This window comes from Chionomys nivalis, chromosome 16 (assembly GCF_950005125.1).
Source record: "Chionomys nivalis chromosome 16, mChiNiv1.1, whole genome shotgun sequence".
NCBI classification, from domain to species: domain Eukaryota; kingdom Metazoa; phylum Chordata; class Mammalia; order Rodentia; family Cricetidae; genus Chionomys; species Chionomys nivalis.
Window position 1 is genome coordinate 14,448,545 of NC_080101.1, and position 24,910 is coordinate 14,473,454.

At 42.4% G+C, this 24,910-nt stretch overlaps 1 protein-coding gene across 4 annotated transcripts; it reads right to left on the minus strand.

Moving 5' to 3' along the window:
* Nucleotides 1-575: 575 nt before the first annotated feature.
* Znf483 (zinc finger protein 483) lies at nucleotides 576-17,772 on the minus strand. 4 transcript variants are annotated; one of them, XM_057790515.1, is made up of 6 exons: nucleotides 17,689-17,772; nucleotides 14,709-15,236; nucleotides 12,607-12,695; nucleotides 9,790-9,916; nucleotides 8,825-8,920; nucleotides 576-6,876 (listed from the first exon to the last, which is right to left on the minus strand). In XM_057790515.1, the coding sequence occupies exons 2-6, from the start codon at nucleotides 15,109-15,111 to the stop codon at nucleotides 5,438-5,440; spliced, it is 2,154 nt and encodes a 717-aa protein (XP_057646498.1). In that variant the 5' UTR covers nucleotides 15,112-15,236; nucleotides 17,689-17,772; the 3' UTR covers nucleotides 576-5,437. The 4 variants fall into 4 exon arrangements, with proteins under 4 accessions (XP_057646498.1, XP_057646499.1, XP_057646496.1 ...); XM_057790516.1 differs by having other exon boundaries at nucleotides 17,186-17,731; XM_057790513.1 differs by having other exon boundaries at nucleotides 17,101-17,731.
* Between the last annotated feature and the right edge of the window lie 7,138 nt (nucleotides 17,773-24,910).

A 24,910-nucleotide genomic window follows, 5' to 3' on the forward strand; every position in this document is an offset into this window, starting at 1 on the left:
CAAAAATTAAAATCTAGGGCTATTGAGATGGCTTAGCAGATAAGGGGACCTACTGCCAAGACTGACAACCTATGTTTGATCCCTGGAAAACACATGGTAGAGGGAGAGAATCAACTATCATAATTGCCTTCTTACTTCCACACACAACATGACAGGTATGTTCATGTATACACACAAATAAATTATTTTTGATTTTTCAAGACAGGGTTTCTCTGTAGCTTTGGAGCCTGTCCTGAAACTAGCTCTTGTAGACCAGGCTGGCCTCAAACTCACAGAGATCCTCCTGCCTCTGCCTCCCGAGTGCCGGGATTAAAGGCTCCACACAAGTAAATTTTAAGAGTCTAAAAAAGTTAAAAACCAAACCAGGGCCAGGTGGTGGTGGCGGATGCCTTTGATCCCAGGACTTGGGAGACAGAGGCAGTCGGATCTCTGTGAGTTTGAGGTCAGCTTGGTCTACAGAGCGAGTTCCAGCACAGCCAGGGCAGTTATTTAGAGAAACCCTGTCTCGGGGAAAAAAACAAAACCAATCAACCAACCAACCAACCAAACAGACAAACAAAACCCAAAGCAGGATGTATTCTGTATTAAATACAACTTTATTTAGCAGAACTATGATTCACTTTACTGCACTGTACAGGATGCTGTTAGCAGAGCAGAGGAGCATGCGTTTTTCAGTGACACACAAGTACGTCACCAACCTAGGCAGCATTGATAAAACAGATGATAGCTGTCTCTGCACAGATGGATTATCATAATGCATTACGCAGATAACATGAGTTTGAGCATTATGTGTATAATTCATAGCCACAAATCAAGGTGCTTCTCACTGGAATTGTGATTATTCTCTAGGTAAAAATACATGGAAAAATAGCTTACGTTTAGTTAAAGTCAAATTTCTAAGGCAGAATTCAGTGCGGACACAGAAGCTCTTACTGTAAGTGGCACAGATGGGAAAGGGGACTAAAAGAAGGCCCAGTGTGTGGTCACTGACAAATGTCAGTCGCATTTACAGCAGCAGCAGCAGACACAAAAGCTATCAAGTTCAAGTATTAAAGATAACACAGTAGGCAATACTGAAGACGATATTCCAGATCGATATCTCTTTTCAACTTAGTAAAAAAAAAAATCACAAAACCCAGCTAAATAAACTAAATTTCTAACCAAAATCCCTTTAACAACATTTTAACATGTTTCAGATTCTAAGTGTGTCAGTTATAAAGTAGCTTGGCTCTTGCACATGCAAAAAATAGAACCATGGGTAGATAAAAGTAAAGCCAACTACTATAATTCACTCAAAAACTTTGGGAAAAAAACAACAGCTTGAAAAAAAAGTAAAGCCAACTACTATATTCACTCAAAAACTTTGGAAAAAAAAACAACAGCTTGAAAAATATTCACGGAAACAGAAAACACTACACCATTTAACAATTCTGCTCAGGGTAAACATGAGCAAATTACATATTTCTCACAGAATATATACATTTCTATTATCAAAAATCAAATGACTGAAAATTTGAAAAATTTCAAGTATTTTTTCATTTTAAATGATCTGTGTAAGACACTGACCAAGGAAAACTTTGATTGTATTGTCTCAAAGAACACCCAAATTTTCAAAGAGAAGCCACTTCATTGCCTCAGATCTCAAACTTCTGATTTATTAAACATGTTTTTTTTTTTTCCATCTGTTAGGGAATGTCAGCTAAGCAGAAAGATTAGTTTCTCTCAAGAAGATGAAATTGTAGCTGAGTTGAAAGACCAGGTAGGTCATCATTTTCAGGCAAGAGATAGCTTCTTCCTCGTTGCTTCATGTCCGGGTCTGATTTGAGCTGTAAGTGTTCTTACTCAGCTTTTGAAAGCAGACATCTGCTCAAGTGTTTCAGTACACATGTGCAGGTGACTAGGTTACGGAGCCAATGAGACAGAGCACATGTAACAACATTGTGTTCTTTTTTTTATCAATAGTAACTGGATGATGTAAGAATTTAAGATTTTCTGTGCTAGCAAATCAAGCAGAAAATTTCCTTGAATACTTGCAAATATTACACGCCGAGTGAGATAACGCAGACACACAAAAACACACACTGCATCATTATTTATGTCAGGGACTAACAAGAGCCAGATGTGTAAAGGAAGTAGAATTGTGAGGACCAGGAGCTTGGGAGAGAAGCAGACAGACAATACGCGTTCAGTGAGTTGAGTGTGGGAGGATGGAAAAGCGCTGGGGATGAAGGTCAACTGCAAACGTGCAACACAGATCACTCAACCGGAAACATCAGAGTGGTTCACTTTATGGTATGCCTAGTTTACATCAGAAGCAATTCTAAAGTAAAAAGAATAAAGCAAATTTACTGACAGGGGCTTTGCCTTATCCTGTGACTCAAAAGAAATTTCTATATAGAAACTCATTATAAGTCGTTCTAAAGAACAAGGACTTTGTTTTAAAATGTGTCATGGAGTTGATGAAAATACTTATCTTTACAAACAAAAATGCTAGATAAAGCTTTAAAAAGCAATTCTATGAGGAGTCATAATCATAAACTTAAAGCCTTTAGATGACCTGACCATCTAAAACCAGATTTAGGTATGTGGGTGCTAGACCAGATTGAATGCCTTTTAGGCAATTATTGTTGATAAACATTTTGCAGTGGGGTTTATAGTTTCCTTCTAGTACACGGTGATAGAAAGTTCATGCTGGACAAGGGACCGTATGTAGATGAAGGTCATGCTGGAAAAGGAATGTATGTAGATGAAGAACTTGTTATAACTGAACCATCCTGACTTTTGAATAGCTAAGGAATTTGAAGAACTCAGAGACACGTGAAAGGCTGAGGAATGGGCACATGATGACATTAGTAGCCAGGAAATGCAAACTAAAAGCATATGGAAATGCCATTTCACCAGGATGATGAAGAGTTTTTAAAGACTGGGCACAGAAGTAAAGAAAACGGAACATTCACATATGACTGGTCAGAATTTAAAATGACACAGTCACACTAGAAAGCAATTTGGTAATTTCCTAAGTTAAACAGAAATTTACATTTTTAAAGTTTTTACAGAAACTCTACCTATAGATGTCTACCAAGAAAAACAAGCAACATTAATGTCTACACCGACTTCCACCCTATGTTCACAGTGTTGTTCCTAGCAGCCAGCCGCCTGTGAGAATATCTTCTCACAGGTCATGGATGAAGTATCCACATGATAGATCATCAAATCTAACAACAAACAACCAGCAAATAACATTTTAACAGAAAGAAATCACATAGGCTATAACATGCATAAACTTAAAAATGTGATGTCAATGGGAAACAAAGACCAATCAATATAAAATGACTAGAAAAGGCCATCCGTAAATACAGACACTAAATAAAGGTAGCTTAGTAGTTACCTGGGGTCCGAGATGAGAGTGGGAATTATGTGTAAATGGATGGATCCAACAGGTACTCTTATTAGCGTGATGTTCTGAACAATGGATTATGGTAAGGAATGTGCACTTCAGTAGAACTGAAGAAAGCTCACTGGATTGCACATCTTGATTTTAAGCATATGTGTTCCATATTTTAATGAAGTTGTAAAAAAAAAGGTTTTGTTTCTAATCCCCAACTGAGGTTGGGATAAAAACAGCTTCTTGTGAAATTCCCTAGAACACACTGGAAGAGATCTCTTTCTCAAGAGTTGTTTTTATGTATTAATTTTTTTCAATAAAATATATCATTTCTGAGAATTGTTAAGCCCATATAAGTGGGTCTTAAAAGCCAAATTCCTTTGATGTCAGGAATGTGTTTACTTGATCCATTTGGTAACAGCGATACTGATCAATTTATCACAAAATAATGTCTGATTTTCTTTTCGACTTGGGATAAGGAGGGAGGAGCCACCCACAAGAAACCAAAAACCTTACATGCAGAGGTAGCATTTCAAACCTAAGCACATCCACAGATATTCCTGAGTCTTGGATCAGCACTGCAGATCCTTCTACCTGAAAAACCAGAGCTCTGGTTTAGTTCTCGCTCTAGGAATTGCCTCAAATTTCAACTTCTATACCACAATCAAGTCCCAAGACCCAAACTAACTCATTCAGAGTCTTGAATTCCTTCCTCAGAAGTTAAGATTCCATCGGCCCATCAACACTCATATAGTCCATTCCATGAAGACTCACTTCACAAAACAAAGTGTCAAGTAGAACTTACTTCTGAGTTCTTTTCCTGAATTTTACTTGTTCTCAATTGGGGGGGAGTCTCCCTTGAGATTTTAGTGTATGTATTATCTAAATGGCAGAGTAACAAAATACCACAAGGCTGCAGTAGGAAAGCCAGATATAAGAGAAACCTGGCATTTCAACTGGCAACCACACCCGGGACAGCTGAGTAGTCCACGGACATAGGCTAATGTGGTCAGCTCCTATGCATTTTGAAAGACAAACTCTGCTTCCCTTAAAATGCAAAACTTCTTATTTCTAAAGAGTAAAAACTGTGTATGTACATACATGCCCCATCCTAAAAACCAACTAAAACACGTCTAAGGACCCAACCTGATTCAATCTACCATCTTGTGACTTTTGCATACAAAATTCTTAAACTCTGTGGTGCAGGAGGCTGTGCTCGCTGCAGGGGGAAATATCCAACCAAAACAACTGTTTCTGGTTTTTCTCTTCAGACCGTTACTTTCATGGTGTAGCTGCCTCAGGTGCAAGCTCTCTGGATTTCCAATCCACTGAGGCAAAACTCAAAAGATAAGCAGACTGGGGTGATTTGTGCAAATTCGAACATTCCCTGAAAGCAAACTTCGCTGAGCTTCCCTGACTCGTTTTGTCTATCACATTCGAGGGACCCTACATCAAACACTCCACGTTCTCACCAATCTAGAAGTACACCACCCTGTGAAAGAGTAAGCGTCTACCAGACATGACGAGTCCAATGAACCAAACATGTTCAAGTTATTTTCTGCAGTATCAGAATATCAGATAAAAAGAAAACTTAGCCATCACTAATACCATCTCTTCACTCTACTGGTAAAGAAACGAAGACTCAGAAGGTCCAAGTGACTTCTTTAGGCGACACAGTGGCTGGTTGGCAAACTGGGATAGAGCCTAGGTTGTTAAGAGTTCAGCCAGTTCTTTTCCATTCTACTGTATGGCCGTGGAAGGAAGTCAAGGAGAGACATCCGTGAAGAAAAGAGTCTTTCGAAGTTTGCCTTGTCAGAATTAGTTCAGTTTACATGCTTTCTTTAGGTCAATATAATTTTATCAGCTCTAATCAAAACTGGCCACCCTCAAGAAGAGGGACCAAAGGGGAAGAAGGCTACTCCTAGTTGTGAACCAACCCACTGAAGCTGAAGCGTCTAATCAATACTGTGGGCAGTTTACATGTCAAGTTTTTAAATAAGATCACAACCGGAACTAGCCTCTCCCCTCCCCCCACATACTACATTCCCAGAATTACTCAGTACAGCAATGTTTAAGACTGGCTGCCCGACTTTTACATTTCTTACCACATTTTTTACATTGATGTTTTGTATGTGTTTTCAGATGTTCAACGAGGATTGTGCTCCGAGTAAAGGCGGCGCCACAGAAATCACATTTGTAGGGCTTCTCTCCAGTATGACTTCGGAGATGTAAATTAAGAGATGAGCTCTGTCTGAACGTCTTCCCACACTCCTTACATTTGTATGGCTTTTCACCGGTGTGACATCTCAAATGACGGCCGAGGCGGGAGTGAGTAGGGAAGGCCTTATCACAGTGGGTACATTTGTAGGGTTTTTCTCCTGCATGAAGTCTTTGATGATAGAGGATAGTACTAAAAAGGCTAAAGGATGAGCCGCAATCCTTGCACACATATGGTTTCTCGCCAGTGTGGATTCTCTGATGTCGAGTAAGGCAAGAATTCTGTCTGAAGGCTTTTCCACACTCCTTACACTTGTAGGGCTTCTCTCCGGTGTGTATCCTCTGATGTTTTGAAAGCGAGGAGCTAAGCGTGAAGGATTTCCCACACTCCTTACACGTGTATGGTTTCTCTCCGGTGTGGATTCTCTGGTGTTGAAAAAATGACGAGTTGTCATTGAAGGATCTCCCACAGTGTTTACATTCATAGGGCTTTTCTCCCGTGTGGATCCTTTGATGAGTCTCGAGAACTTGTAAGCCAACAAAGTATTTTCCACATTCATCACACTTGTACTGCTTTCCTTTCTCGTCGCGTTTTTTATGGGATTTAGATGGCCGAGGTTTGTGAGCTTCTCTGCATTCAGTGCACACGGAGCGTTGTGAACCATTGCCTAGGGTTTTCCCACATTTCCTGCACTTACTGGGCTCTTCAGTTGCAGGCCTTTTGTCTTTATTTGACGTTTCCCCTTGAAATAAATTCTTCTGGCATTTTTCACATTGCGAGCTTTTACTATGATACCATGAGTTTTGAGTAAAGGCTACGCCACACTTACTACACTTGTGGGTCTTACTCAACGAGCCAATTCTCGGCTGTCTCTTATGTTTGGTAAGAGATGAAGAGTAAACCATGCCTTTCTCGCTTCCGCTGCATTTCCGTGACTTTTCTGTACCGTGTTCTTTGCACGTCACAAGATCTGAGTGAAAGGTGAAGGACTTCTTTCCTTCCTTGGACCCATGAGACTTCTTTGTTAAGTAGGTTCTTCGATGTTTATCTGCGTCTGAAGTTTGTTTAAAATTCTTTCCAGAGGGAGTCTTTTTTGAGTCAGAATCTTTACTCTGATGGGTACTCTGCTTGCTATGATCTTTCTTGGACTTGCCATATCGTTTCTGGAATTCTGCCTTCAAGCCATAACCATTATCACTAAAGCAGTAGTCTATTGTCTTCTCTAAAGTGAGGTCTTCCAGAAAAGCATCCAATTCACGTCTAGACTCACCCTCTAAAAGAGATAACAAAGCAAGTGTTTCCATTTGCAGTAAAGAAAGCTGCTATATTTGGGGCTGACCTAGGAACACAGTAATACTTGTAAGAGAAGAGCTAAATGCCAAACAGTTTATAGTAAAAAAGAGATATGTTATCAATTACAGCTTTATAAAATAGGCAAAAGATAAGCGATACAGGAAAGCAAGATGAACACAGAGGCTCGGGAAAATACTGTGGGAAAAGAAAGGCCTGTGCTTTATGTGAGGAAGGTTGCAGGTTTTCACTCTTCTTTCCAATTTCTGTACCAGGGTCGAATCTATTTCTACTTATTCTCCATACCCAAACTTTATCTTCATGTCCTTCCCAAATGTCCGGCTCCACAATCAGGACCTCATTTGTATGGTTTCACTGTCTCGTTACAACCACCTGATGAAGTACATCTTGTACTGTACTTTAGGGACATTCGCAATGGGGCACACAGTGTCAGAGTTTGTCCCGAGTCACATGCATCGTAAGCAGTAGAATCTAGATTTTAAATTCTTTTTATTTTTATTTTGTACGAGTGTTCTGCCTGCATGTATGTCTGTGCACTACACGCATGCTGTGTTTGTGAAGGCCAGAAAACTGAGCTACAGGTCAAACAATTTATAATTAATAGAAGCTTTTGTGTGATTATTTGGGACTGGGTGATTGGGACAGAAAAGTTCTGCCTTCATTTACAAGGCTGATTAAAATAAATTCTTTAGAAAATTCAAATTTTTTAAAACTAAAGGTACTAATATATGTAATGGCATCTTTATATTCAACATATTAGATACAGTTATTTTTAAATTTAGGAAGATACAGAGAAAGATAAAAAAAAAAACCTAAGCCCTTGAAGAGTAACCTAATAAAAACTAATATAAATATTAACATTAATGTTTCTAGATGTTAAAAATCCATAAATATTTAAGCTGTACATTTAGACATATGAGCATTTTATTCACAAAAAATGGAATTATTATACATGTTGACTCCTTGAATTCCCACTTACCTTTCGCGATTTACATTCAAATGCTAATTAAGTTATTGTTCCCTTTACAGATGCTCCTTGATTTACAATCGAATTATGTCTTAGTAAAGCCATGGTAAGCTGAAAACACCCTACGTAAAAATGTATTCAACACACCCAACATGCTCTGGGGCTTTTAAGCATGAGGTTACATGATCACGATTGTGCTGAGCGTTGCTGCTGCTCAGCCTTGCAAAAGAGTGATCAGATCACACACTGTGAGTCAAGTATAATTCCTACTGGATATGCCCCATTCTGCATCATTAAAGTAAAAAAAAGAATCCTAAAACGCGCATTGTGAGTCTGGCCTGTAATCCCAGAAACTCCCACAGTTCTTTTTTATATGCCATTCTTATGGCCTACACTATGTGACTAACACCCTTGTTTGGCTAATTGGTCTTTTAAGTGCCCATAATAATGTGCTTCTCAGATCTGCTGTGGGGAAGACTGCCTGCTGCCCCGTCACACACCCTCTCACTGTCAATGATGAAGCACACAGCCACTCCAGAACCATTTCCGTGAGGTACGGAACCCCCTCATGCTATTGTTGCCCTGGGCCTCCTCTTTGGCCTTGCCTAAATTTGCAAACTATCTTCAGCTTCAAATCCTTTCTCCCCACCTCCTTCCCTTCTCCTCACTCAGAGGTTATACCTGCACTGTGCTCTCACGGCAATCCAAATTCCTTCTCCATTTTTCTTCACTTGATTTCTCTCGACACATCTCCACTTTGGGGAGTCATATCTTTTCGGAGGACCCAAACCAACAGTGTCCCCACTAAAATGAACATTCCAGGAAGATGAAGGCTCTCTTCTAATCAGTCAGCTTGATATTCTAGCATGAGATCCACCCAGCATTTCAAAGGTTTTTTTGTTCCCCATGGTTTTCATTTCCTTCTTACCTTTTACGAACTCACCTGGTCTGGGGTCTTTTGAGATTTCTTTTTCTAGTACCCTTGGCAACTTAACCCACTTCAGCTGGGAAATCAAATCAAAGTTGGAAACTGGAGAACCTGCTCAGACAAAGACCAGAAAATGATTGCTTACCCATAGAACGAAGATGACCCAGTGTTGCACAGTCTAATTGTTATTAATAATAAAAACCCAGAGGCAGATATAGGGGTTAATGCTGAAGATCAGAGAAGCAGAGGAGCCGGCTACTAGAGAGTTCTTACCTCTACCAATACTCGGTCGGAATGGGCGATCCTATCTTCAGACTGCATCTCCAGACTGCATTTGTCTCCACCAAACCTCAGACTGCAATGCTCCTCAGATCTGTCCCGCCTTGAATTCCTCTCTCTGCCCAGACACAGCACTCCTGTCTGCACCTCCCTAGTGCTGGGATCAGTTTCTCTTTTAGACAGATTCAATCTTGTGTAGCCCAGGGTGGCCTTGAACTCACAGAGATCCCTCTGCCTCTGTCTCTGGAGGCCTGGGATTAAAAGTGTGTGCTACCACCGCCTGGCCTCTAGTGGCTTAGCTCTGCACTCTGATCTTCAAGCAAGCTTTATTTGTTAAAACACAAATGAAATACCACTATAACCCAACACTCATATTTAATCTGTTTCTCTAAGGAAGATAAAGATGTTATCAAACACAACAAATACAGAGGAGGAATCCAACGAGGAAGGAGGGGAAGGCATAACACTAAGGACAACAAAATGATGTTGTATATTTCCAATGCAATGAAGCAAAAACTTATTTTAGGAGGAAATATCACATAAAGTACACTTTCAGGCTCCTTTTTTAGGAATAGTCATGCCAGGTCCTGGATGCCCAGCAGATACAGTTAAAACAGTCACATGGCATTTATCTTTCGGAAAAGTAACAGGGGCTGAAGAAGTTACCCTCTTAGAAGCTAGATTGCAAAAAGATGTCTTACCCAAAAATTCTAGGTTCCTTAAGTTTTCCAGCAGCATTTCCTTATATAGCTCCCTCTGAGACGGCGCCAACATCTTCCACTCTCCTCTGGTAAAGTTCACAGACACATCCTCAAATGTTACCGCTTCCTAGAAGATCGAACACAGCATCTTTGCATTGTATTAGTTCCCAACAGACCTTAAGGATTCAGAGAAGTGGTTAGGATATCAGCAGTCTGAATGCATCCACGTTGTCTCTGTGTGTATGTGTTTTGCTGGGAACCGAACTCAGGGCCTGGTGCATGCTCTGGTAGGTACTCTGTCACTGAGCTACATCCCCAACCTTTTTTACTTTGTATTTTGAGATAGTTTCTCACTAAGTTGCTTAAATTCTGAACTAGAGTTCCTCCTGTCTCGGCTTCCAGAGTAGCTGGAATTATAGGCCCATGCCCAACCAGACCTGGTAAATTTTTAATTTTTTTCAAAGAACTTATTCTTTTTATGAACATGCATGTTCTGCCCATATGTATGTATGCTGCGTGCATGACTTGTGCTTCTAGAGGTCAGGAGAGGGTGCCGAATCTCTGAAACTGGAATGGAAGACAGATGTAACCTGAGGGTGCTGGGAACTGAATTGGGGTCCTTTGTAAATACAGTCAGTGCTTTTAACCGCTAAGCAATCCCTTCAAGCCAGGCTTGGAAATTTTTTTAAAGCTTTCAAAGCAAGGTCCAGAATCCATACAACCATTATTAGAAACACTGAGCAAGGGTACTGTGCAGTCCTAACCGTTCCCACTTGAGAATCTAACATTAAATATTGACGGTACAAGACTTCTCTACACTGTTAACACTGATCAAGTTAACCCTAAAACATTCATTCCTGAGAGTAAAAGGAAAATCATACACTAGGGTCTGAACTGCCATTCCCCATCCTCAAAACTGTAGACTATAAGCTAAGTACAGGTAACAGTTAAATACACAACAGCAGCTGTTACAGGCTTCAGTCACATGGAGCAGTGATGCTTGCGATTACTGAGAGCCTGCACTGGCCTCAAACTCAGCAGGATCCGCCTGCTTTGGCACCTCTAGGACCGGATTACAGGTGTGCGCTGGCAAACCAGCCTGCAGCAATATTTCAAAATATATAATCAAAAAGAATCTGGTTTGGTAATATACTCATGCCTACAAGCATGTCACTTTCACAAACAAGGATACTAACTCGTGAAAATCACTCTTTTTTTTTCTTCCTTTCAGACTTGCTTGGAAGCCACACTGGCTTCAAAGCAGCCATCCTGACTTAGTGTTCTGAGTTCTGGGATACAGGCGCATCCTACCCATTTTCTATGCGGTAGATGTATAGCATCCTCTGTGGGAGGGGAGCAGATAACAGGATCTCTTTGTACTTGGATTATCAGCTTAGCAGCTTGCCAATGTCCTATCCTGTAACGAATACCAAGGTCCTGTGACTTCAAACAACAGAAACACATTCTCTCTTAGTTCCAGAGGCCAGAAATAGAAGATCAAGGAGCTGCATTCTCTTGAGCCTCTGGGGGAGAGCCCATTTGCCTCTTCCAGCGTCCGTGGCTGCTAGCATTCCTTGACCTTCCCTGGCTTGTGGCCCGGTCACTCCAAATTGCCTTCCTCTCTCTATAATCAACTCTGTGTTCACATTTTCTCTGCTTCTCTAATAAGTGCATTTGTGACAGCTGTTAGGACCTACCCATAAGATCCGGGATCAACTCTCCATCTTTCTGTTTCTATATTATTTTATTTATTATTACTACTACTTCTACATTTCAAAACAGGATTTTCCTGGCTGCTTTGAACTCAGACATCTGTCTGTCTCTGCCTCCTGAGTGCTAGTCTGGTTAAAGGTGTGCACCAGCCCCTGCCCAGCCATCTTTCCAATTTTAGTAGCACCCATTCTTCATCTTAAAACCTGTATCTTAATGACACTTGCAATGACTGATTTGTCTTCAAGAAAATATTCACAAGTTCCAGGCACCAGGAAGCAAACCTACTCTTGAGCTCCTTACTGCTCTACTGTAGACGGGATCTCATCTCTGCTCTACTGTAGACGGGAGCTCATCTCTGCTCTACTGTAGAACTATTACTTGTTACTATAATTTTTTTCCTAACTGGTAATTACTAGTACTGGAAACTTACTGATCCATAACCAGTTGCTTTTCCCAGCTACCGCATGAGTTCTAGTCTTAATCGGTTGACTCCAAGGTTTTGCAAATGGACAGTAACATTGTCTGTTGTAAAACGACTTTGTCTCTCACACTTTAGCACTGACTTCACTTGGTTGACTGCAGTGTTCAGAAAATACTGATCCTTTTGCTTACATTGTGAGCCCTGCTTTTATTTCTTTTTTTTTTTAAATCTCCTGATTCTACACAGGTGGAAATGTTCTTTATCATGTTAGGGAAATACAATTCTATTTCTACCTGACTCCTTTTGTCAAGAGTTAACTTTTGAGTTTTAGTAAATGCTTTCCCCCCTCCCCCACAAAATAATTTTGGGATGATGGTAGCACATAAGCATGCTACAGAATGTCTGTGGGGATCAGAGAACAACCTGCTGGACTTAATTCTCTCCTTCTACCATATAGACCCTGGGAAGTTCTCAGGTACGGGAGGGAGCCTTCACTCACCCAGCCATCTCACTGGCCTTAGATAATTTTGTCTAGCATCAAAATTATGTTACAGTCTGTGAATCTACATAAACAGCAAGTAAACAGTGACCTACAAGGTCTTTTGGTTGATTCTGTACCGTTATGCCCCTCACTAATAGCTCAGTTTCTACTGAAGAATGAAAACCAGTGAAAGAAAACTCACACGTGGCTCCACATCTGGAGGAACAGCCACCATCTCCTCTTCTCCCAAATCCTCCACTTTGCACACAGCAGCATCTTGAGTGCTAAGATCTGGGGAAGGGAAAAGTCAATCTGGTCTTTCAGCTCCATTCTTTGTTCCCAATCTGAACTCACCACAACCCCGTAGCTCGGGTTGAACTGATTTGCTAAAATGGCTCACAGGAAGTGTTTATTTGCTTATTTTTTTTAACAAAGGATATTAGAAAGAACACAAATGAATAACCGGATGAAAAAGCTGCATAGGGCAAAGCCTATCGAAAAAGGTTCAGAGCTCCTAAATTTATTCCCAGCCTGGATACACCCAGATAGAAACTCCCTGCATGCCTTCTTCAGGTATTGCACCCTCCAGGAATCCCCATTATGTCCAGATTTCTGTAAGACAGTATCATCACAGAGGCATGACTAACGCCATCACTGGTGAACATCTCAGCTCTCTGGAGGTGGGGGCTGTGAGCTCCATCCCTCTACAGCTGCCCTGGAAATCAGCCTCCATGTGTGGTCACTTCTGGACACTGCAAATATCATCTCATTAAGTTCAGGCATGGCTACAAGTTGTCTATGGTAAATGGTAAAAGGTGACTGCTTTTGACCTTGACATCTATTGAAGGCTCTGGACCAGGCTTAAGGAACCAAGGAGGAAAGGACAAATATTTTAATAAGAAGGCATTTAATGCTCTAGTCACAAGGGGCTGCAGGCAAAGGAGGAGATGAAAACTCAAATATCTATTTCATAATACCACAGTGTTTTCACGGCCCCCTGGAGGAGAGTTCAGAAATCAATTTTTTCTTCTCTTTAAAACACAGAACCACCAGAGATAGATTTTTTTATATAAAAATAGGCTTTCCCCCACTATTTCATCACAAAAACCGAGTTCCTTCCTTCCACAAGCCCTTAGCTATAAAACACTTACTTTGTGTAATAATTTGAAGTATTTCTAATGTATAAGGTGGATCAAGGTAAACCAGCCCTGCTCAAACGTTGCTTATAGCTGTTTATTGAACTTCCAGATCTTATTTACAGCTTAGCTTATTGAACAAAGGCACTAAGCTAGTTAAAAAGACCAACTGTGCCTCTGGGATTTCCAGCTGATTCCTAAGGATCATAGTTAAGAAGCAAGACAACTCCATTGAAGGGGAAAGAGCAGAGGGTGGGGTTCTGGGTGAGCTCATTGAGATCTTAGGGGTGGGACACTGGGTCAAGACCCCATGAGGAGCCTGAAGTGACGAAACACATTGAGCATCCCTAGATGCTGACTCACATCCAAATAGGAGAAAGACTTTCTCCAGATCATACTCTGCCATCTTATAACAAGAACTATAGGTGGTATTATTGACCAGACAGTTGGGGGAAAATTAAGAATTATATAAGACCATATAAGAGAATCAGTTTAAGAAAATTGTTCTTTCTTGCAAATGGCTGCTAGCAATAGATTTCACTGCAGGAGACTCCATACAGAGGTCAGGATTTTGGAGAAGCAGTGAGGGACAGAATGAATTCTACCACGAGCTCTAACTAGCTAGGAGGAAGTACTGTTTGCTGCCGCCAATTTAATTTGTGGTCACACAGGTAACTGGGATGCCTAAATGTGAGCTACCTGACTCCTCTCTGATTTATCACCATAGTATGCTCATTTTTCAACCTTAGAGCCTCTAAGAACTCGAATGCAGACCTGATTGCCAGTCATCTGTAAAATAAAATGTCTCCCCTTAATCAGTGGTTCTCAATCTTCCGAACGCCGAGACCCCTTAATACAGTTCATGTTGTGATGACCCCTAACCATATAATTATTTCTGTTACTACTTCAGAACTGTAATGTTGCTACTGTTATGTATCATAATGTAAATATCTGATATGCAACCCCTATGGAAGAGTCGTAACCCACAAAGGGGTCTCGACCCACAGGTTGAGAACCACTGCCTTAAATGCTCCCTCATCTTTGAATATGTAATTTTAATTCTTTATTTTCAATCTTTGCAGTCTTGCTTCCTTTGAGAGGTTTAGTTCAAACCTTAGGGGATTCGTCTTGTCCCTCCACCCCACCCATTTCTACCCGCAACTCTCACCTTCCCTTTCTTCAAGTGTTTGGTTCAAATCTTCTACCAGGGTCACCACCTCCACACTACTCTTAGGATGCTGAGAATTCACCCAAATCCTCATCTCTCCAGGCAAAACCCTCAGGAACTGCTCAAACACGAGCCGCTCTAAGATCTGCTCTTTGGTGTGAACGTCTGGTCTCAGCCACTGCTTGCAGAGGTCCCAGAGCTGGTTCAGGGTTTTTCTGGGCCCTTCTTCTTGTGAGTAACAAAACCACCTGAACTTCTGCCTGAAAGAATCTAGGTCATCAGCATACCCTCGTAAGAGCCTTTCTTGGGCCCTAGAAGTACCCATTCCAGGGACCCTGCTTTGTTCAAGTGAAGCCAGAGCTGGAGGGCCTGTCAGCATGTTCGAGGGCACTGAAGCCTGCATTGTGTCACCAGCGGGAATCCAGTCCCGTGTAGACTATCTGAGTATGTATGATCTGCCAACAGGTACTATCTACGCACAGGAAACTACCAATGCCTCCGGGAATCCAATTTAGAGTCTTGAAGGAGCTGTCAAGAAGAAACAAAAGACATTAAATGAATAAACAGATTGTTAATTCCAAAAACATTGACTTTTATCACCAATGCACCCCCCCCATACCTACTCACTTAGAGACACAAGAGTCTCTAAGTGTCCAACCAACCAGTCTACTAACAGGAGAATTTTGGTTTTTTTGTTTGTTTCTTTTTTAAGATTTATTTTGTTAACAGCATTCTTCTCCCTGCATGTACGCCTATTCGCCAGGAGAGGGCACCAGATCTCACTACAGATGGTTGTGAGACACCATGTGGTTGCTGGGAATTGAACTCAGGACGTCTGGAAGGGCAGCAGGTGCTCTCAACCTCTGACCCAACTCTCGAGCCCCAGAGAAGGAGAATCTTTACAGACTAAAAACTGAAGGGTTTAATAAAGATAATTAAACATCCTCTGCAAGCAGACAGGTACTTCAAACCTAATACTACTCCTGCAAACAAAATAAATGGAAGATTCTTTGGTTCCAAGAGATTGAGTCACAAACACAGGTTAAACACAGGTCCTGCCCTTTCAACAAACACTTATTTCCCAGCAGCTGGTCAACTCAGAAGCCTGATTTCGTATATGACTATCAAATTTCCTTCCCCATCTTACTTCCCACATAATAAACAACCAAGCTCAGACCCTCTCCATCTTAACATTTGTTTTTAGATTTACTTATTTTATATGTATGAGTGTTTCCCTGCCTGCATGTGTGTGTACCATGTATGTGCCCATGGAGGTCAAAAGAAAGCCTTGGATCCCCTGGAGTTGGAATCACAAAAGGTTGTGAGCTGACACATGGTTGCTGGGAACAGAACCTGGGTCCTCTGAATAGCGACAAATGCTCTTGGCCTGGGGTCCACTCTCCTCAGTATGTTTGTCTTCAGTCAACTCCCACGCTGCAGCCAGAGGATTTCCCTGATACTCAGAAGCTGACCCTGTTATTTTCCTGCTTGGAAGCCCTCACGGGTTCACTAAGACCAAGCTCAATGCAGAAGGCACACAGAACCATCTAGAGATTTGCCTAGATACCTCACAGACCAACCTTGCAGCCACACAGAAATACTCCATACCAACACTCTCCTACCCTTAACACCAGAGCTTTCCACCCCCTCTTCCCTTGGAATGCCGCCTTCTCCGTCTTACCAATCCTTTACTCATTCTTCAAAATATGACTCTTGGGGTTCAGGGCTGAACAGCAGTTTCTGTTTCGCAGAGGAACCAGGTTCAATTCTATTCCTGGCAGCTACATAGCAGCCCACAACCATCTGTAACTCCAGCTTGAGGGGATCCCACACCCTCTTCTGACATGCACGCTGGGCATTCATACATGCAGGCAAAAGAGCCACAAACACACAATAAAACTAGGGCTGGAGATATTCCTCAGTGGTAGTATACTTGCCTAGCATGTGGAGGTCCTGGTTTCAATTCTCAGGAAAAAAGACACACACACACACACACACACACACACGACCCCATCACCAAAAGAGGGGGGAAATTCCACAAGAAACATAAAAAACAAAACCTCTGATTCTTCTCAGTTGACCCACCACCACCATCCCCAACCCCCACCTCCAAAACCCCACCTCTACTCCTCCATCCCCCCACCCCACCACCTTGTGACGCTTCCCTTTGATTCCCAAATGGTCTTTGCACACAGCCTGGCCTGTGCTGCATGCATGCATGCATTTATTCATTCATTCCATAAAAGACTGTGCATTTACAGATATAGGAATAGAAACCGTGAGGACAGGAGTGTACAGATCACTTATATCAAGGAAAGACGGCCTGAGATGTAACACTATTTGACAAGATTACAAGCCTCTTATTGCAATTAGCATAGCGTTAACTACCCACCTCAGGACCCGCCACACAGTGATGTCTTTTACTTCTCTGCTAACCATCAGGCGCCCACCATGTTACCTGAGGTCCCTTTGGATACCTGGGTCTCCGCAGTGACTGAGACATGCGCAGCTGCTTCACTAGAAGCTCCGTGAAAATGTGACGCAGGTTAAGGTTCTCAACTCAAGAGAGAAAAGCAGCGGCAATTTGCCCCACAGGTGTCAGTTGGCAAAGCCTGGAGACGCTCTGGCTTATTAAGACCCAGGAGAAAGGATGATCCGGGGTTTTTAAGGGATACAGCCAGGGACGCTGCTAAATATCTAGCAAAAGGATCATACACAAACACACGCACGTGCGAGGAAACAAACCAAAGAATTATCCAGTTCAAAATACAAATGGTAACGAAGTTTTCAAGCCCTGAGCAAGGGAGGAGTGAATGGAAGAATCGGATGGCGCGGTGCCGCATAAGTGCACGCCTCCGCAACGGTAGCTGCAGTGCAGCGCCAGGTCCGTGGGATGCTCTGAGTTCTAACCCGCCCAAGATGCGCGCGCTCGGAACCCGCAACCCGCGCAGCTTCAAAAACCAACGGCGGAAACCGATACCTGTACCAGCACCCGCAGCCAGCTGCACCGCAACAAGCTTTCAGAACCTTGTCCGCAGCAGCTGCGCACGCAAGCCCGCGGGAGCCACTGCGCCTGCGCAGAAGCTATGAACTACGAATCCCGGGGTCCGCTGCCCTTGATTTCAGAAACTCCCGTGCGTTCCATAGGCTCTTATCTGGCCTGTTGCGCATGGTTACTGAGAAGCGGCTGGGGGTTTGGCTGTTAAATTATTGCTGCGCCAGAGGCTTAGAGGCCTAGAACCCGCTTAGATTTTTAGATCACGGCCCAGTATCACGGCAACCTTAAATCTTCCTCAGCTTCTCCCATCACCACCTTTCACTAAAATCCAAAGTGAAAAATCCACCGAGGAAGCATTAGCAAGGCATTCAATGCGAGCTGTAAGTAACGCTGCAAATAAATTCCACAAATGCAGTCTTCTGACTTCCACACCTGCCACCATGATCCGAGGCAAAGCACCAAGCTTGCTTTGCCCACACGGTTGCAATAGCATCTTGGTTTTTCCCTTCATCCCCTGTCCATCACCTACACCATGGTTAGACAGATTATGTCCCTCCTTAGGAAGAACTGCTCAAAACTCTGGTTACTTTTCTCTGACTGTGACAAAATACCTTGACAAAAGCAACTAAGGAGAAAAGGGGTTTCTGTCAGAACACAGTTAAGGTATGGTCTTCATGGTCCGGAAGTCAAGGCATCAGGAGCTTGAAGCAACTGTTTACATCGCAAGTACAACCAGGAAGCAGAGACCAGTGGATGCTCGCTGCTGCTCAGGTTCCTTTCTCTGTTTAAACAATCTAGGATCCCCTGCCCAGGGAATGGTGCCACCCTCAGCAGGCTGGTCTTCCCATCTCAAATACGGGCGATCGGCGATGGAGGTAATCCCACAGAGGCACACCCAAAGACTGGTCTCCCAAGTAATTCTAGGGGTGGTTTCACTGATAATGGAAGACAGATCTGTTCAATAATAGTATCAAGAAATGATAAAAATTCTGGAGTTTGGAGATGTACATCAGCTAGTGATGGGCATGAACAAGATGACACAAGTGTGGCCGATCACAGTGAAGATGATCACACCAATGTCTATCTATGTACTTAAGATATTCCTAAAAGTGCAAGGTTGATGTAGCTCCTCTGAGAGAAGTTTCTAGTTTTTTGAAACTAGGGTTATCTCTCTTAGTTCCATAGAATCCAGAAATGGGCAGAGGGGTGCAGTCCAGGGGCACTGTGGGCGCAAAGGACTGTGAAGTGTGGTCCTGGGTTTGTTTCAGATGGTGTGTGTGTGTGTGTGTTTAAAAGCAGAATTCACTCATATAGCCCGTTTTTTAAAAAACATATAATAAAGTGGAGCTGTTCTCATCTCTGTAGCCTGGGATTTAGATTCTAACTGGAATCAGACGGTGTTTGCTCTAGAGATGGCTTCTTTCACTCTGTAGTGAATCCACGAGATTTGTCAACACTGTTGCACATGGTTGTTTGTTGTTTTCATTGCTGCACAGCCTTCCCCTGTGACCTGCTGTTTACATCACTTTCCTGTTTACACAGCTCCTAACTCGGCATCTGGTCCACTATGTGGATATGGAAGGAAATACACATGTGTGCATGTGAGTGTGTGTCTGGAAAGGGCTTCCTAGTTTTCCTGATTCCCTTCTAGAACAGAGGTTCTCAGCCTGGGGGTTGAATGACCCTTTCACAGGGTCACCTAAGACCATTGGGAAACACAGATGTCCACATTATGATTCATAACATTAGCAACATAACAGCTATGAGGTGGCAACAAAAATAATCTTATGATTGGGGTCACCACATGAGGAACTGTAGTAAAGGGTCACAGCAAGCTGTGCCATGAGTCCAATACAGCCACAGCCTTTATTTACTTTTAATTTTTCACTGACACATAAAATGTATACATATTTGTGGGATACAGTGTGATGTTTCACTTACGTATTTAGTTTGATATTACACTATTTAGTCATGCTATGCCATGGTATGCATTTGGAGTTCAGAGGATAACTTGTAGAAATAGATTCTCTCCTTCCACCATGTAAGCTTCCTGCCATCAATTCTGGCAGGAAGGATAGCTGCTGACTGAACCATCTGGCTGGTTCCAGTGCAATGTTTTGATTCATGTGCATGTTGTGTGATATTCACATTGGAGTGAGCCTATCTCCTTTTACATATCTGCCATGTCTTCACATAAACATTCAAATTTCGTTCTTCTAGTTTCCTGAAAGGTGCCTTATACCATCATCACCTCTAGTCCCCCTGCTGTGCAGCAGAACACAGAACAAACACCACTGCATCTCTTAATAAATTGTCTTCACTGGAACAGCTGTGCTCCTCTGCCTAGGACTTACCTGTCGTGGTTCCCACAAAACAGAGGGCAGAGAAGAGTAGTTGTGAGAGACCGTGAGGTCCAAGGAGCCTAAATTAATTACAATCTAGCCCTTCATAGAAAATGTTTACGATGGCAGAGAGTCTGTCTAGCATTCAGATTCAGATAAAAATCTAATCTACTGGAGCAGGGGGACAGAAAGTTCCAGGAATATCCATCCTTTCTGAGAGAGAAAAATGCAAGAAGGAAGGAAAGATGGAGAAAAAAAAAGAAAGAAAAGAAACAGCTGTGTCTGCTGTTACTGAGCATGTTGGGGGCTTTGGCTGAATGTAAGGATGGACAGGAAGAGAGGGAAGCGAAGCAAAAGCAGAACAATTGCAAACTGATAAGAAGCAGCTTTGGGTTGGAGCAGACCGAATGAGGAAAACAGCGTTGACCTAAGAAACTGCCAAAGAGCCAATGAAAGACTCTAAATGCATTTGTAAGCCCCCTCAACCCTAAGACATTTTTCTAAAACCTTACACTCACTCTATCTTGGAAAAGGGACAGTCGCCCCCACACACACATGCTGGACTGCTCTTCCCCCTGTGTCCTTGTGAATAATCTTCAAACATAACTCCATTCTGGGAATTGAGGCAAAGACAACCCACAGATGTTGACTCAGTTCCTGATGTATTGATTTAGTCACTGGAACAAGGTTAGGGAGGCCACAGAGATGCTCTCCCTTATCACCTGACCATGCAACTATTCTCCTGCCCTGGAATAGACCAATCATTGCTAGTAACCCTTTGAATAAGCCAATCCAATGAGTTGGAAAACAACCTACAGATTCCCCCCTTGTGTCTGTGGCTTTTTGCTTTAAAAGATGGACTGTAACAGCTATCGTTGTCCTTCATATCCCGAACCTGAAGGGCCCTGTCATGACAGAATAAAAATCCTCTTGCTTTTGCATGAATTGAGGCTTTGTGAGTGGTGTCTGGAGCAACTCCTTCCTGATGTTTGGACATCTAGTCCAACACCAAGATTGGTGGCAAATGCTTGTGAGCACAGCCCTCAGGAGTCTGAGGCAGGAGCACCATACATTTGAGGCCAGTCTGGACTACATCGTGAGATTCTGTCTTGAAGTGTGCACCCACACAAAGCGGCAAAGCTAAATGGTGGCTAGGTCATATAGGACTTTTGACATCGTCATGATGGAAAACATCAATATGAAAGTGAAGATTGTAATGACATGAAAAGCTGGAAAATTGACGATGAGGGCTGTCATAGTTAGCTGCAGTCTTCAGGCTATGATGCAATTCAGAGGTTGTAGAATCCTTTTTTTTTTTCTTAAAGATGTATGTATGTATGTATGTATGTATGTATGTATGTATGTATGAAGTGTTCTGCCTGCATGTATCCTTGCAAGCCAGAAGAGGGCACCAGATCTCATTACATGTGGTTTCTGGGACTTGAACTCAGGACCTCTGAAAGAGCAACCAGTGCTCTCTACCGCTGAGCCAGCTCTCCAGCTTCTGGGTTGTAGAATCTTTAAGAGGTTATAGTTAGGGGAGAAGAGTCGCATGAAAAATGCCTTGAACTCTGCCCCATCCCGTTCCTAGCTGCTGTTCCGAGCAGCTTCCTTGAAGCACACACTTCCACCTTGAGATAGGCAGCCAACCTGGCTAAGATGTGAGCTACACCAATGCTTTTCTCCATATAAACCGATGGCCCTAGGCTTTGTTACGTGAGTGGAAATTGGCCCGCACAATCACTTGCTCTCCCCCATCCCTCTATCATCCGACTGAAGTAACAGCAATTCGTGTTAGGGCACAGATTCACAAAGACATGAGAAATGAAAAGGATGTAACAGTAATAAGATTTTGTGAGGAAAAAAGCACAGATGATGAATGGGTGGAAATTTACCACATCCCAGAAAATGGATTTTTACTTCAAGGAGTCTGGAGCAGGGGTGGCAAAGGCAAAGGACTTGGTGGCATTGAATAGATTTTTTGAGCAGTAAAATTGAAAGAGGTCAGTGATACAATAAATACATTTGATTTTAATTCTCTTAAAAAAACAGTCACAGCCAGCTTTGTAACTTGGTGATACACTGGTTAGCATCCATGGGCCCCGGGTTCAATTCCCAAAACCATTAAAAAAATAAATGAAAACAAGGAGATTAAAGGATCAAATACACATATTGTAAATAGAGATTCTTACAATTCCACAATATACGTATGATTATGATCATTTCTCCTTCTGTTTTGTATATATGTGCTCGCATGTATGTGCACGTGTAGAAAGACTTTGAGGTCTCTCTTTGAACCTAGAGCTCACAGATGTGGCTATACTTGCTTGTTTGAAAGTACTCGATCTTCCTGTGCACTGACAAGTCTGTGTATGTGTGTGTGTGTGTGTGTATGTATGTATGTGCATGTGTGTGCATGTGTGTATGTGTGTGCATGTGTGCATATGTGTGCGTACGTGTGTATGTGGGTGCATGTGTGTGTATGTGTGTGTATGTATGTATGTGTATATGTGTGTATGTGTATGTGTGCGTGTAGGTTAAACTTGGGTCCTCATGCTTGCAGGGCAAGCCTTTTCCGACTGATCTTTATGCCCCATGACCTTTATGTTTTCTTTTGCAATGATAGAGCATAAACACGGGGCCTCGTGCATGGGAGGCAAGTGCTGTGCTGCAGAATGTCCTCTACCGACTCCCACAGCTTATATTTTACAAATGCAGAAAGCCAGCTCCAGAGAAGTTGGGTAACTTTCCCACAGCCCCCCACTTTGTAAGCATATGGGATGGTATTGAAGCTCAGGCATTCTGGTTCCAAAGTTGGCCACCTCATAAACGCCATGAGAGCAAATATTCATTCAGGTTCCCTGTCACATACATTCTCACTGTGATTTCAGATCACATCCACATCTTCTCAGTGACAGACAGTGGTGCCAAGGGCAGTCCTGGATGACCCTAGAGGCTGTTAAGTCATGATCAGTGCCCACCATCACATTTATAAAATTGTACCTAGAAAACACAAACAAATTAACCACGTCACCTCATTATTAACAAGCAGCGGGACTGAAGATATACCAAAGAATCTCCTGAAAAAGAGAGCCTGTAATCAGGTCGAGGCATTGCCAAATACTAACAGACTTTAAAGGATTAACACTAAGGCAATTATTCCATGAAACAGAAAGCAAAGGATTGGCTCTAAACCCATGCTATTAAGCTAGTACTACTCAGATGCTCAAACCAGATAAGAACGCAACAACAACAAATTACAGAGCAATTTTCTTGATGAACTGAGATGCTAAAATTCTTGCAAATCAGATTCAACAACCTACTGAAAGCCATATTGACTTGGGTTTTATTCTAGGGATACAAGGATAGTTCTACATATGGCAATCAACAGACATAAATTTCATATCATGCAATTGTTTGAATAGATGTAAAATGCCTTAGATGAAGTCTAATATCCCCGAGGAATCTAGGAATAGAAAGATCATATTTTAACTTGATGAAGTTCATGTAGTCATATAGTAAAACGGGTACCCAACGTTATAGAGAAAGAAGAAAACCTGAAAGCAGGTCCTCTAAGATCAGAAACATTAGGGTGTGGGGCAATTTGAATGTAATTATCCCCCATAGTGTCATAGGGAGTGGCACCATTAGCAGGTGTGGCCTTGTTGGAGGCAGTGTGCCACTGTGGGGGTGGGCCTTGAGGTTTCCTATGCTGAAACCAGTGTGTCAGTTGAGTTCTTATTGCCTGAAGACGTAGGGCTCTCAGCTTCTCCAGCACCATGTCTGCCTGCATACTGCCAAGTTCCCAGTCATAATCATAATGGACTGAACCTCTGAAACTTTAAGCTGCCACCTCAATTAAATATTTTCCTTTATAAAAGTTGCTGTGGTCATGGTGTTTCTTCATGGCAATAAAAGCCCTAAGACAGAAAACTAGGGTAGTGTGATAGGTATGACCATATTTTTGTTTGGAGTAACATGAACTTCGGGAGTTTGGGTTAGGAAAGCAGTGGATGCTTTACTCGCTGTTTTATGGGCCGTACTAGCAGGAGCATGGAAGACAGTGGTGCTGAATGTGATTTGATGAACTGTGAGGATCAAGAGGTTTCAGAGGAGAAGAATGCTAGTTAGTATGTGGCCAAGAGACTGGTCTTGTGATATTTTGTTGGAGAAAGTGGCTGCCTTTTGCCCTTGTCTGAAGAGTCTGCCTGAAGCTAAATTGAAGAGTTTTAGATTAATTCTGTTGGCAGAGGAAATCTCAAAATAGCCTAGTATAGATTCTGTCGTGTGGTTACTAGTGTTAACTTTCATGAAGATATAAAATGAAAAGGAACAAGCTGAGCAAGGAAGAATATTTGAGGAGTAAAGAGCACCAGAAAGTGGGTGGAGCTAAACTCCGTGTTCAAGGGGATAAACAGATTAAGAAATGGAATAAAGGGAGTGAGGACCTCAGGGCAAGATCTCACCCAGCTAAATTTCCAACTTGTAAAAAGGAATGAAAAGTTTAGAGGTGTGGTGGCATACGCCTTTAATCCCTGAGCTAGAAAGGGGAGTCTGAGGCCAGCCTAATCTAGAGATCCAGTTTCAGACCAGCTAAGCTTAGGCAGTGAAGGACAGAAACTGATGACAATGTAATTGAACAAGGTGGCCATGTTCCAGCCCCAGCACGCAGCAGAACTTGCTAGCTTCAACCATGTGGTTCTGAAGTTAAGGATAGAAGAAATGGGCTATGGAATTGCCTCCAGAACTAAGGACAGCGGCCAAGGCCAGAAATATGCAGGGTGTCCCTGTGTGGAGGCCTAGAGAGGCCATTGTTTGTAGCTCTGATGTTGAAGCCTGGATTGCCTTGGAGACCCCAAGAT